General features: G+C 36.3%; 1 protein-coding gene across 1 annotated transcript in view; it reads left to right on the forward strand.

The window, feature by feature from the left end:
• The window catches only part of LOC149820310 (diacylglycerol O-acyltransferase 1-like), a 118,149-nt gene extending 104,222 nt beyond the window's left edge, over positions 1–13,927 (forward strand). Inside the window, exons 13-16 of the mRNA XM_089983096.1 lie at positions 1,431–1,478; positions 4,037–4,099; positions 5,434–5,487; positions 13,389–13,927. Coding sequence (XP_089839222.1) covers positions 1,431–1,478; positions 4,037–4,099; positions 5,434–5,487; positions 13,389–13,493 — 270 coding nt within the window. The 3' untranslated portion in view covers positions 13,494–13,927. The remainder of the gene's footprint in view (positions 1–1,430; positions 1,479–4,036; positions 4,100–5,433; positions 5,488–13,388) is intronic.
• The last annotated feature ends 290 nt before the right edge of the window (positions 13,928–14,217 follow it).

The raw sequence follows: 14,217 nt of genomic DNA on the forward strand, positions 1-14,217 counted from the left end.
GAAAAAGGGTATACAATAAAAGAGAAAATATATTATTGAATGGGTAAACACCCTTTAGAAAATCATACATTGTGAGGGGGTTTTGCCCCATATTTATAATACATTGAGAGAGGGTAGAAGAGAGAGTCGTTGGGCTCCCAACGGCTCTAAATAGAGTCGTTGAGAGTCCAACGACTCTCTTTGCTTTTTTACTAAGTCAAACATTGACTAGTAAAAAAGGCTAAAAAAGTACAAAAATAAAAAGCGAAAAATCTTATTCTAACTAGACTAAGAAAAAAAACAATTCCTAGTTAGCCTAGGATATTACATATAATTTAACACATGCATCATGTAAGTTGGTGATAAATCTAACTTTGTATTTGCTCTTTCGCCTATGAATGGATCAGTTCTCCACTACCAATACATAGCTCCATCCTTATGTCCATCTTTTCAATTTAAGTGTTGCACCCTATATATATGGGGTAATGTTTGATGCCCTCGTGGGTAAGGAACCCCTAGTGAAAAAATGCAATATTTTCATTTTTTTTGAACATCTGACCATCTAGATGTGATCTACATATTAAGTTTAATAGAAACTGATGTTTGATCATGTTTTTTTTATGTATATGTCATATTTTATGAGGGTTGAAAAATCAACGGCCTACAATTTACCAAATTTTCAAACTAAAAAAAAACATGTTTTTTATATCAAAAAACTATGATCCAAGAGTTGATTCCTACTATTTTGACCAAGCTAAACACATCCATGAGGTCAGATTTGGTCAAAACAACTTCCTCCTATGAATTCCAACTAGAGGGTTCCTTGCCCACGAGGGTAGCAAATGCTATCCCTATATATATATACATAATAGCCAGGCCAAGATCAAAATCATATCTTACATTACAATTAAATGTTTACAGCATTAGTGGGGATGGTCAAGCCAACCCAGTAAAGCTTGCTGAGCTGGCCCTAAGCTTAAGTGTATCTATTGGCAAAGACATGCAATTGATGAGCCATTAGAGGGGTTCATTTTCTAAGTCCAAACCTGGGGTGCCTGAGTCGAGCTCATGCGTACTGCCCCCCTGACAGATATAGGACTTAATTTCTGATGTATTTTTAGGTAGCATTTTGTATAAAACAATAGTAAAAGATCATTTATCTCATTTTTTGTTGCTAAAAAGACATGACCTATGCAAATGATTATAGTGAACATCCAAATATGCTCTCATTTATTTCAGTTATGTCTTGTTGACTGCATGTGTATAACAATTAACATAGTAATCCTCTGATTTGGCTGCTTTGTATAAAGGTGATTGAATAAAATATAATTTGCTTGCCTCGTCTATGGCTTCTTGTAATGATTAACTGTTCTGCTTATTGCATTGACTGGAGCTATCATCAAGGATGTTTATTTTTTAAAGCTAGGTTTTTGTATACTTTATGGTTACAGGGAGTTGCAGTTGTGGTTTCTTTCCTTCTTTCATCGATATTCCACGAGGTATTTTGTTCTATGACTGAATTTCTGGTTTAATGTTGTTGCTTCTCATACAGTTCTTATCACTTTTTTGCCTATTACTTTAGAGGTCAGATATGAATCATGGAGGGGCTAAGCCTCCATAGTTGCTATCAGGAAGGGATGAAAATGGAAAAAGGAAAAGAAAGTTGGAGGAAATTGTGAAGTAAAATGCTTGTGATGTATAACTGGATAAAGTTGTGGATATAAAACCAGGAAATGCAAACATGAACCTATGAGTCATGGATCAAGCTCAATGCTGTTTTTGTCTGAGCAATTGGCTACTGCTGAGATTAGTGGCTTTAGAAGATATTTTCATACAAGAGTTAAAATTATACAAAATGTACAAATAAAAATTAAATTTACACATATGCACATACATACACTCTTTAGTAGAGTTAGCAAATATTCAACTGTATTAAATTACGAAAATACCCTTTTGTTTTGGAAGAAAAAGAAAAGGTCAAACAAGATTTCTCAAGTAACAAAAGGTTATCTCACTGGTGCTCATGGTCATAACATGTGTGTGCATGCATGCATTTACATGTGTGCATGTGTGTGTCTAGGGGTGCACACGGAGTTCGAGCCTGGGATGTTCTAACTCAGCTTGCTCAAATATACCTCTGTTCAAACTCGGCTTGAGCTCGAAGCTGAGCTAGAACAACCTTATTCAGAATTGGCTAGGTTCCAAGCTCGAACTGAGCCAAGCTTGACCGTGGTTTTAATTTTTTTTTGTAACAATAAGATGCGGGATTCAATCTCCCACCTCTTCATAAAGTGGACAAAAGCCTCACCATTAGGCCAGGCTGGCTATCTTCGTTTATTGTGGCTCAAAAAAATTATGCATACTAAAAGAACAGTTGAATTATTGTAAAACGTGAAAAAAGTTTAAGGTGGGAGTTTTGATCCTGCCACCTTTTGGGATGGAGACCAACACCCTACCGTTAAGGAACACTAGCCTTTTGTTTTAGCTTGGTTAACATATTTTATACATACTACTTGTACGAGCTTAATTGAGTTCAGCGACTTGATCAAGCTTGGCTCGTTTATGTAGACCGAGCTTGAACTTTTGTTCAAGCTCGGCCCATTTACTTTCACAAACGAGCTTGATTCGAGCTTAAACAAGCCAAGCTTGAGCTAGCTCGGTTCGTTGTGCACCCCTATATGTGCCTGTGGTTGCGTTGGAAATGTGTGTTCATGCATGCATGTGTGTAGGGTGGGGGAGAGGGGGAAGATCATAGTTGGCAAACCCGGCGAGTCGACTCGGGAATTGACCCAGTCTACCTGGATCGGACCCTACCTAGGTCACCGATCCACATGCTTCTCATGTGTTTTTTGTCATGCATTTTGTGGTTTTAATGTATAATATTCATAAAAGAATATTTGTTATAAAGAATCATGTTTTTAAATCATAAATATTAAGAATTATGTATAGTTGAATACTTATAAAACTTAGTCATTGATGTCATGTGCTAAATTTAGTGATTATACAATATGGATTTTGATTTTTTCCATATCTTCATGCGTTTTGTCATGCATTTTGTGGTTTTAATGTATAATATTCATAAAAGAATATTTGTTATAAAGAATCATGTTTTTAAATCATAAATTATTAACAATTATGTATAGTTGAATACTTATATAACTTAGCCATTGATGTCATGTGCTAAATTTAGTGATTATACAATATGGATTTTGATTTTTTCCATACCTTAACACTAGAAAATGCATAGTCCTAACTCTTCTGAGTTACCGAATTGACCTGCTGACTCACGAGATAAGGGTCGGGCGATCGGAATCTGAGTCACGAGTTTGCCAACTATGGGGAAGATAACCTCTTATTATCTCTAATTTCAGTTCTACTTCTGTCTTCGTCCTTGAATGACATCCATAGTTTTGCTGTTTGGAATGAAAATAAAAAATTTCTGAGCATTAATGGGAAGTGGCATAATTCTTTTGGATTGTAGCACAAAAGAAAAACAAATATAGAGAATAGTTGCAGATGTCACTGCGACCGTGTAACAGAACTTCGTGCACAGATAATTGTCTTAAGAATTTCGTGTAACCTACCCCTTGTTGTTCTGGCACTAGAATATGATTCTTTTTGGTACATTGGAATTTGCATAAGATAACCACATCTATTTCATGTTATCTGGTACTGCCACATGTTGAATTTCCTGTGCAGTAATATTGGGCTATCTTTGGTGGTTGTGGTTGTATGCTAATTGTTTGAAGAAAGCATATCTGATTCTTCATAGTTAATGTTGGGTTAAAAAATCTTTCATTGAGGTATCTGTTGTAGTTTTCCTTCTGATTAGTAATTACTAGGGAACACTTGGAACTTTTACTGCTTGTTAAATGGTTAACAGTTGATTCCCTTCTGAATTGAATGACTATTTTCTTGAGCTGGCTGGTTCCTCAGTTTTTGGCATATTTGATATACTATTCTACTCGAACTCGTGTTGTTGGACCTTTTTTTTTATTGAACCATTTTATGCTGTATTTAGGACATTTTGCTAAACACCATGTTTTCTTCTTGGTAGTTATGCATAGGTATCCCTTGCCACATTTTCACACTTTGGGCCTTCATTGGCATCATGTTTCAGGTAATTATCTATGAACTTGAGAATTCTCTATGAGTTCTTGTACTGCAGATGGTAGTGTGTTTTTTTTCAAAATTTAAATAAGCAGTGCAATTTTGGATGATGTCTTGTTTTCTGGTACTGCTTTTGTTTTTTTCAATGCTCTGGGAGGCTTCAAACATAGCAGCAGGCAAACCTTGACAAAGAGTAGGAAAGGATGTTGGAAAGCTAGAATAAACCAAGTTTGGTAGTGAATAAAACAAACCAAAAATATCCTGTAGGCCTGTTTTGATTCTTCAAGATTCAATCTACTTAACCATTTCTTACGAGTTGTGGGCATTTTGTACTTTTTACCTTAAAATGCATCTTCAATTTTTCATTTCTATAAATAGAAATTATGGGGGACTGATAATCAAGTTTGGGAGACAAGAAGGAAGAAGCTGAAAAGGAAATTATAAACTCAAGTTTTGTCCAAGATCCATTGCCGTCCATGATATTTTTTAAGCAGTGCAAAAATAAATATTTTTTAAAATGTTGAAGGCACTTCCAAAACTAAAAATATTTTATGAAACAAAAGTGAAAGTTGAACTTTTGAAAAAAGAAAAAACAACTGAAAAGGGATTTGGAAGGTTAGTGTTCAGAGCTCCTGCCAAGTGAAACATCTTGTTGAGTCTGACTGTTGTTTAGAATGGTACAAGCCAGGATTAACAGCCCCTCATTGGCAAGCTTGAACTCAATGATGCAAAGAAGATTCCTTTCATATTAACTTCTTTAGAAAGATCCAAAGCTTCTAAATAATGGTTTCAAAAGTGATCCTCAGTGCTTTGAAATGACACTGCCTTTCATGTCTTAGTGAAAGGAGCTTGTTTAAACAGCTGTCATCTTTCATCTTTGACGGCAGACACTTAATTGTGCATTCTATACAACATGGTGGGCACTGCAGCTACCAAAACAGGTTTAATTTTCCATTGCATGCAATTTGTAGTTTCTGTCAGTATTCCCGTATTGATGAAACTGAGTGGGTTAGGGTTAATCAGTTGTATGTGGCAACCTCACATTAATATGATTTTTGGGTTAATATTCTTCAGTTGTAAATTATCATTTACCATTTCATATGTATATTTTTTCTTTCCTTTAATTTCATTTATTAATAGAAAGTGTTTTCCTCTTAAGCAAATGAATCATGCATATGTACCTTTTCTACAAATCTGACCCTGTTCTTGTGTTGAAGTTGTCTGTGGTATTCAACAAACTCATGCATGCTTTGGCTGGTAGAATTTATTACGAAGCACAATGTATGACTTAAATATCTTCTTTTCAAAGTTTAAAGTTTATTTACTTTCTTAGCTTTTCTGCAGGTTCCTTTGGTAATTATTACAAATTATCTCCAACGCAAATTCCAAAGTAACATGGTAAGTTTGTGGTTGCAGCCAGTCTTGATTAAGCTTTTGAATATATTCTTCACTCATGTGTGACCCTTGGATGGCACATTAGCATTTACAAATATCATCTCTGTTATTTGACAGAGTTTTTCATATTAAGGATGAATATGTAATTTAATTTGATGATCCAGTTGAATGGATTAGTACCAGTCTGGTATCTTTATATGGGAAAATGAGATTTTTTCAGGAAGCGCATCCAAGTGATGCTTTAGTTATTCATTTGGCCTGAAAATTGTATGACGAATGTTTGCATCAATACAATAATTGTCGGTTGTTATTGAGCTCATGGAAAAAACTATTGTCATGAAATTTTAATGACTTGCAGACAAAATGCAACCTTTTGTTCATTAACTTCAGTTCATATTCATATTATTTGGTTTCTAATGTCGTTTACATGCTGTACCCCATTTAGATACTTTTTGTTTTGTTTTAGTTATGGTGCTCTTTTCTTATGTTAACACTTTTTCTCATTGTTTCATATATATATATGTGTGTGTGTGTGTGTGTGTGTGTGTGTGTAGCTTTCCCTCCTGCACAATGCCCTTTGCGCCTCTACCCCAAGCCCCTCCCCTCTTCCCATATATATATATATATATATATATATGTGTGTGTGTGTGTGTGTGTGTGTGTGTGTGTGTGTAGCTTTCCCTCCTGCGCAATGCCCTCTGCGCCTCTACCCCAATCCCCTCCCCTCTTCCCCTGCTGTGCCTCCCTCTTCGTATCTATAGGTTGTTGGGTGACTACCAGTGGCTGTCCCATTTCTCCCCCAACCAACTCTCTCTCTCTCTCTCTCTCTCATATATATATATATATATATATATATATATATATATATATATATATATATATATAGGGCACTGGATGTGGCATGTGTGTCCGAATGGATCGTATCCATGACTTCAGGATCACCAGGTACCTCAATTTGCGGGGTTAGTTCGAGATCCAAACCGCAAATGTGATTCAGAAATGGTTCTACAGGTTTGGGACCAATGATGGACCCATGGCAGGTTAGGAGTTCTCACAGGTATGGGTCTGGATTCAAGGGAAGTGGTTCAGTAACTGAAATTTGGGCTCAGGCACCTAAGGGGTTATGGGTTCAGGGACGGTTGTGGATCTTAGTTCTTGCCATGGTGGAAATGGCAACGTGAGTGGAGGGGGAGGGGGTTAGTCAGAGGGTAAGGTAGTGGGTTTGGGTTAAGGGTGATGGGTTGAGTTAGATTAGATCACACTAATAGGGTAGGGACCTTGGTTTTGGGTTTTGTTCAAAAGGGCAGGTTGTGAAAAGGTTAAGGACATGTTATAACTGGGCTGGTCAACGATGGTGTAAGGAAATGGTCAATGTTTTTTGTAATGAAATCACGAACTTTCCACACACCTCAAACAAGAGGCAAATACAAACCCACACAAAGGGGCAAAAGTACAAACACACTAGCCACTTATGGGCTTAAAGAAATGAACACACAATATAAAAAATATTGTCTTTATTGAGGATCAAGTGCACACAAAATGCATTGCATTACAACATATTTATAGGCACAAAGGGGAGTGAGAGGCTTCCCAATATAGCTGTTGGAGCTCCCAACAGCTAGATTTCTAGCGGTTGGGAGGCCTTAACAGCTATATAACTGTTATATTTGTCAAGGGCAAAAATGCCCTTGACAATATAACATATTACAACTTAAAATAAAAAATAAAAGGGCCCCTATTGGGCGACACCTATTACAAAAATTACATAGTCCAAAAAGACAAAAGTACCCTTGTAGGGTAATACATATTACAAATATGTCATATATATACAACCCACATTCTAACACCCCCCTCAAACTCATAGAATGACAACCGATAGTTTTTCAAGAAGAAAGTGGAATCGGGGAGATGGTAGCACCTTAGTGAAGAACTCCACCAGTTAACATTCAGATGATACATATGGTAAAGTGATGGTTTTCTTCAAGAATGCTTCATGGAGATAATGGAAATCCATTTTGATATGCTTCATTCATTCATGAAATGAATGATTGCTTGCAATATAGACAGTGCTCTTGTTATCACAACATAATGTTAAGGGTGCATATAAGAAAACCCCTTCTTCGAGTAATTGTCGCAACCATACCAATTCAGAAGTTGTAGTGGTCATTGCACAATATTTGGATTCTGTGGAAGACAGGAACACCTTCTGTTGTTTTTTGCATCTCCAAGATATCAAGGAATCATCTACAAAAATGCAAAAACCAGTGGTTGAGCGATGATCATTTACATCTCTTCTCCAATCAGAGTCAGTATATGCAATAACTTCTAATGGGGATGAAGATGATAAAAACAAATCATGATTGATAGTATTTTTAACATATCTAAATATTTTCATTGCATTACTCATATGTACTGTAGTGAGAGAATGCTGAAATTGACTAGCAGTATAAATAGCATGTGCAATATCCGGATAAGTAATAGAAAGGTAAGTTAAGGCATTAATCATTTAGCGATATGGAGTTGGATCTTTCAGAGGTTCTCCATCATCTTTCTTCATTTTTGCATTAATGACCTATGGCATGTTCACTCTCTTTTTATCTGTAAGACACGACCTTTCGATTATCTCGGTTGCATATTTAGTTTGAGACTAAAAATACCCTCAGGGTGAGTAAGCAACTTCTATTCAAAAAAATATCAAAGAAAGCCAAGATTTGTCATATCAAAGTGTTTTTTGAGAACATCTTTGACATGACTAACTCCCTATTTATCACCTCCTGTGATAATCATATCGTCTACACAGAGGAGCAAGATAATTATACTTGCATCAGAGGACTTAACGAACAAGGAAGTATCACTATAACAAGATATGAATCCTAATTGAATCATTACATCACTAAAGCGATCATACCAAGCCTTAGGAGCATGTTTAACACCATACAAAGCTTTTCATAATTGAATAACTTTTTCATGTGTCAAACCTAATCTGGGTGAAGGTTCCATATAGACTTCTTCATTTAGGGTTCCATTTAAAAAGACATTTTTAACGTCTATTTGAAAGATAGGTCATTTTCTAATAGATGTTATGGCGATAAGAGTTTGAACTGTTGTCATTCTAGCTACTGGGGTAAAGGTTTCCTCATAATCTATCTCATATTCTTGATTATATCATTTGACTACTAGCCTAGCTTTGTACTTTTCTAGTGTCCCGTCACTTTTGATTTTAATTTTATAGACCCATCCACACCTTATAGTTTTCTTTCTTATAGGTAATGGTTGAATCTCCCAAGTTTTGGCCTTTTCTAAGGCTTCTAATTCATTATTGATGGCCTTAATCTATTTATGATGTTTTTTGGCTTCATTATAGGAACAAGGTTCTACGTAAGAATGTATGACCATAAGATACACTTTATAGTGGGATTCAAAAGACTCATAGCATACAAACCTACTAGGTGCTTGGAATATCCTTGTAGATCTCTTAATACTAGATTGATTTATGTCTTGACTTTGGATATACCTTTTTAATGCACATGGTGGTTGGATTTCTATACGACGAGAATATGTTTGAAGTTCATTATGAGGTTTAACAATATGCATATCTCCTTTATGATCATCATGAGTGTTACCATTGACACTCTCATGCATATCATGGATATCATTACTTTCATTTACATCAATATTACTATTATTATGTTCATTCATTAGATCAAACAAAAATGAGTATTCACATGGTTTCTTAGACTCAATTTTTTCAAAACCATTTTCTTTTTCAAGAAAAGTTGCATTTCTTGAAATATAAAGCTTGTCATTCTCAATATCATAACACCTAAATCCTTTTTTGTTTTCGGCACAACCTAGAAAAACACAAAGAATGACCTTAGTAGAAAGTTTGTCATTTTTATTAGAAAGAACAAAACATTTACAACAAAAAACTCTCAATCTTAAATAAGCAAGTGCAATTTTAAACAATTTTTTCATAGGATAATTGTTTTTAAGAATGTTAGAAGGGATTTTATTGATTAAATAAACCATTGTAAGGGCGGTTTTGGCCAAAAAGTTTTTTAGAACATCTTTGGATATTATAAGAGTCCTAGTGGTTTCAATAATGTGCTGATGCTTTCTTTCGACTAACCCATTTTGTTATGGGGTGTAAGGGCAAGATTTTTTATGAGTAATCCCTTGTTGATCAAGAAAGCTTTTAAAATCTTTTGATAAAAATTCTCCTCCGAAATCAGATCTAAATATTTTAATAGAGGTTTTGAATTGATTTTTAACAAAACCATAAAAATTTTTAAGACACTCAAATACTTCGGATTTGAGTCTAAGAAAATAGATCCATGAGTGCCTACTATAATCATCCACAAAAATTTCATAATAACTCCTTTGGACATAACCGGTGCCGATCCCCATAAATCCGAATGTATTCACTCAAAAGGTTCTTTAGATACAAATTGACTATTTTCAAAAGGTAGAGATTTCATTTTTCCAAGTATGCAATCTTCACAGTAAAATCTTTTTCATTACAATTTTCAAGAAAATGGAGTAAATACATTTTTGACATACTTGGATGTCCTAATCTCCTATTCCAATGTTCAATACTTTTTTTTCTCAACAAAATTACAAAAAAATTGATTTGATAATTCCAAATTGTCCATGTAGTAGAGGTCTCATCTTCTATGGCCTCGCCCAATCAACTTCTTGGACTGGAAATCCTGTACGAAGCAATCATTAGGTGAAAAGGTAACCTTACATCCATGGTTGATAATTTGATAAACGGATAAGAGGTTTAGGTTAGGCTTGGGTAATATTCTAATGTTTGGGACAAAAAAAAATTTACTGTTTTTAAAATATTTTTTCAAAGCACCTAAGCTTTTAATTTTTAAAGATGTTCCATCAGCGGTTGAAACATAAGAATCATTTGAGTTAATTAAACATTCAGATAGTATGGACTCATTAGGAATCATATGAAAAGAGGCACCGGAATCAAGAATCTAAGAGTTCTTAACAAGGTCCATGCATGTTGATACGGCCGCACCGAAGAGAGGAAAATTGACCTTTAATTAGTGGTTAAAGGATTTTCATGAGTTGAGCAAGAGCGATGTTCTTGGAACCTTCATCTAGACCACCCTTTACGCTTGAGGATCCCATAGGCTACTTCTCATTTTTCATTTTTAGGCAAAATGACTTGATGTGACCCAGTTCTTTGCAAAAGTGGCATATTATCTTATCACCCCTCTTGTATTCATAGTCACTTGAGCTCTTCCCATAATCATCACTTTGGCCTCTTCCAAAGTGAAGAGACCTATATGCTTTTGTATGATTTTCGGGTCTTGACATAGCGAGCATTGATTCCTCATCTTTAGTAGAGGTGGGTTTTTTTAATATATTCTCTTTCATAGTTAGCTCTTCCAAAGTCTCTACTATGAAAGGAATACCTCATCTACGAAGTTGAGCCGATTTGGTCCCTTCAAATTTTGGTTTAAGCCCATTAATAAATTGGTAGAAATGTTTCATTTTTGTTTGATTTTGAGAGTTCTACGTCTTTAGGACAATGTCACTTAAGCTCTAAAAGAGCTAATTCATCTCTTAGTAGAGAAAGCACATTATGGTATTCCCTAATGCTCATTTTTCCTTGGGTCATAGTTCTAACTTTATTTTGTGCATTACATACATGAGCTATGTCTTTTAGACAATACATATTCTTGAGATACTTCCATGCATCACTAGCAAAAACAAATTTTGCCAAACTTGAGCATTTTTTGGTGTCGACATTATTGATGAGCTATCGAATGATCTTGGAATGACCCATCTTCTACTCTTTCCACATTTTTTTATATTCGGCAACAACTTTAGACATTTTTTCTCCTTGAAGTGATACTTTGCCATTTTCGATCTTTGTAAACACAAGCTTAGGTTCTCTTTCAGTTCCATCAACCAAACTCTATAGAGCTTTTTCCTATATTTTGTGTTTTACTATAGATGACCACGTCACATAGTTTGTATAATTGAGTCTTACAGGAATGGAGATGACAATTTCTTGTTCATTCTCCATTTTACAAAGAAGAGATAGAAAGAGAAAGAGAGGGGAAAGAATGAAAATAGAATAGGAGCAAAGGTTTTCTTTGGACACCATGAGCTCACGATCACATAATCCATGCTCTAACGTTCACACCAACAAGATCTTCAACTGATGACTTTGATACCATGTAATGAAATCATGAACTTTCCACACACGTCAAACAAGAGGCAAATACAAACCTACACAAAGGGGCAAAAACACAAGCACACTAGCCACTTATGGGCTTAAAGAAATGAACACAGTGTAAAAAATATTGTCTTTATTGTGGATCAAATGCACACAAAATGCATTGCATTACAAGAGGTCTAAGCCCCATATTTATAGGCACATGGGGGAGTGAGAGGCTCCCCAATATAGCTGTTGGAGCTCCCAACGGTTGAAGCTAGCCGTTGGGGAGCCCCAACAGCTATATAGCTGTTATATTTGTCAAGGGAAGAAATGCCCATGACAATATAACATATCACAACTTCATAAAAAATAAAAACCCCTATTGGGCGACACCTATTACAAAAATTACATAGGTCAAAAAAACAAAAATACCCCTTAGGGTAATACATATTACATATAACACACACACACACACACACACACACACACACACACACACACACACACATATATATATATATATATATATATAACCCGCATTCTAACATTTTAGATAGATACGAGGCAGTAGCAGGGTCCTACCTGGTTATGGGCTTTGATGATGGATAATGGCTCAGTTCTTGCAGATAATATCAGTTTGGGATTAAGATTAGGATACAAATGGGTTCAGTCACGATTAATGATGAATGGGTCAGGTCTTGCGGATGGGATCAACTTATGATCAAGGTTAGGGTACAAATGGGCTCAGTCGTGATTAATGATGGGATGGGTCAGAGGTTGGGTCAGGCTTGCGATGTTGCAGGCTGGAATTATGTTGGTCTGGGTTCGGTGTAAGGTGCATGGCTTAGCTCAGGTATAGAGGATAGATGGCTGGGGTGCAGGGAACAATACGGCACGCTCCAGTCGGTGCTGGTAAATTAGGAAACAGGTTGGGGTGAGATCTGTTAAGGGGGATTAATATGGATGAGATTGATTCAGGTGGGTATATGCCAGGGTTGAGATGGGTATGGTAAGGAAACACTTGGGTATGAACTCAGGACGATAATTAGGTAGGGATGGTTAGGGTGAGCACTTTGCTTTGGTAGGTCTCAGGCTTATAGATTAGGGAAATAGGTGGACTTGGTTATGGTTGTGACGGTGTAAGCTTAGTCAACGGTGGTCTAAGGGATTGGACAACACTGAGACTGGTAATGGTAAGTGGTTGAGGGATAGGATAGGTTAAGGATACAAGTGAGTAGGATAAGTTGGAGAGGGGTATGGATGGGTGAGTTTGCTAACCAGGTAACACTAGTTGAGCCTGTTGAACTGAGTCAAAGGAACCTAACCAGCACACATACCGCTCAGAGGTACACAGACATGCCAGGATATGCACACACATACGTATGTATGTGTGTATAAAAGATTGTTGTCCTATTGTCTTTTGAATGCATCTATTCCTTTTTCTCTCTCAAAAAAGAAAAAGCAGATATAACCTTGTTTACTTCATTAGACCATCTTTTATTTACGTGTTTCTTTTGTTTTAGTACCTCTTGGTTTACTGAAAATTCACTGATTTCTGTTAGTAACGTTGTTGTCATGAATCTTGTGCATGCCATATTAATCTGTTTGGTGATCCTGTCAGGGTTTGCCTAGGCTTGGTAGCTCGAAAATATTTTCATGTCTTGAACTATCATACGTGTATATGGCGTAGGGACCTCATTTTCTTCTTCTGACCTACCAGGTGGGGAACATGATCTTCTGGCTCTTTTTTAGCATTCTTGGACAACCAATGTGCGTCCTACTGTATTACCACGATCTCATGAACCAGAAAGAGCGGACAAAATAAGTCAAATGGTGGAAATGCTGGAGTGTGTTGGAAGTTCTTTCTGCAAAGCGGATGACTGGGATGATACTCAACTGTTTGTTGCACTGAAGGGAAAGTTTATTGGTAAGCATTGGGTTGGCATGCTTTATTATATAAAAAAGAAGGAAATAAAAAACCATGCAACTGTTTCCATGTGCACAAACGAATTTTATGTATTACTCATTAGCAATGAAACCCATCATACAGCGAGTAATGGGCTACTCAGACACTATACAGGGGTTGAGGACGTTGTTGCATCAGACTGATGCTTCCTGTAAATTTTTGTTCAGTTGGTAAGGGTTATCCTGTGTAAGCCACTATCATGACATGTTTGGTGGTGGTAACTTGGTCTGAATATTATGTGTATCTTTATTACGTACACAACATAATTACATTCATGAACTGCATTTGACACATTCTTTAGCCTGCTTCTGGGAAGACCCTTTGTATAACAGGTTCTGAATCTGCTCTATGGTTGAAGGTAGTGACACCATTGTGAAATGTGATGGTGGGTGCAGTGCACCGAGGGCTGTATGGTAGCCCTAAGTGGTGACAGGCTGGGTATAGGATGAGAGCTGATCAGGTCACTGGTACCCCTGACGGATTAAGGTCCCTTGGATGCTTGAATGAATGGCATTCAAGTACAACCATTTATCTCTATTTTTTACCATCCATTTTGCGTGCTCTAGATGCTATTCATCTGGAG

Source organism: Nuphar pumila, chromosome 12, assembly GCF_984573655.1.
Source record: "Nuphar pumila chromosome 12, dmNupPumi1.hap1.1, whole genome shotgun sequence".
Classification (NCBI taxonomy): domain Eukaryota; kingdom Viridiplantae; phylum Streptophyta; class Magnoliopsida; order Nymphaeales; family Nymphaeaceae; genus Nuphar; species Nuphar pumila.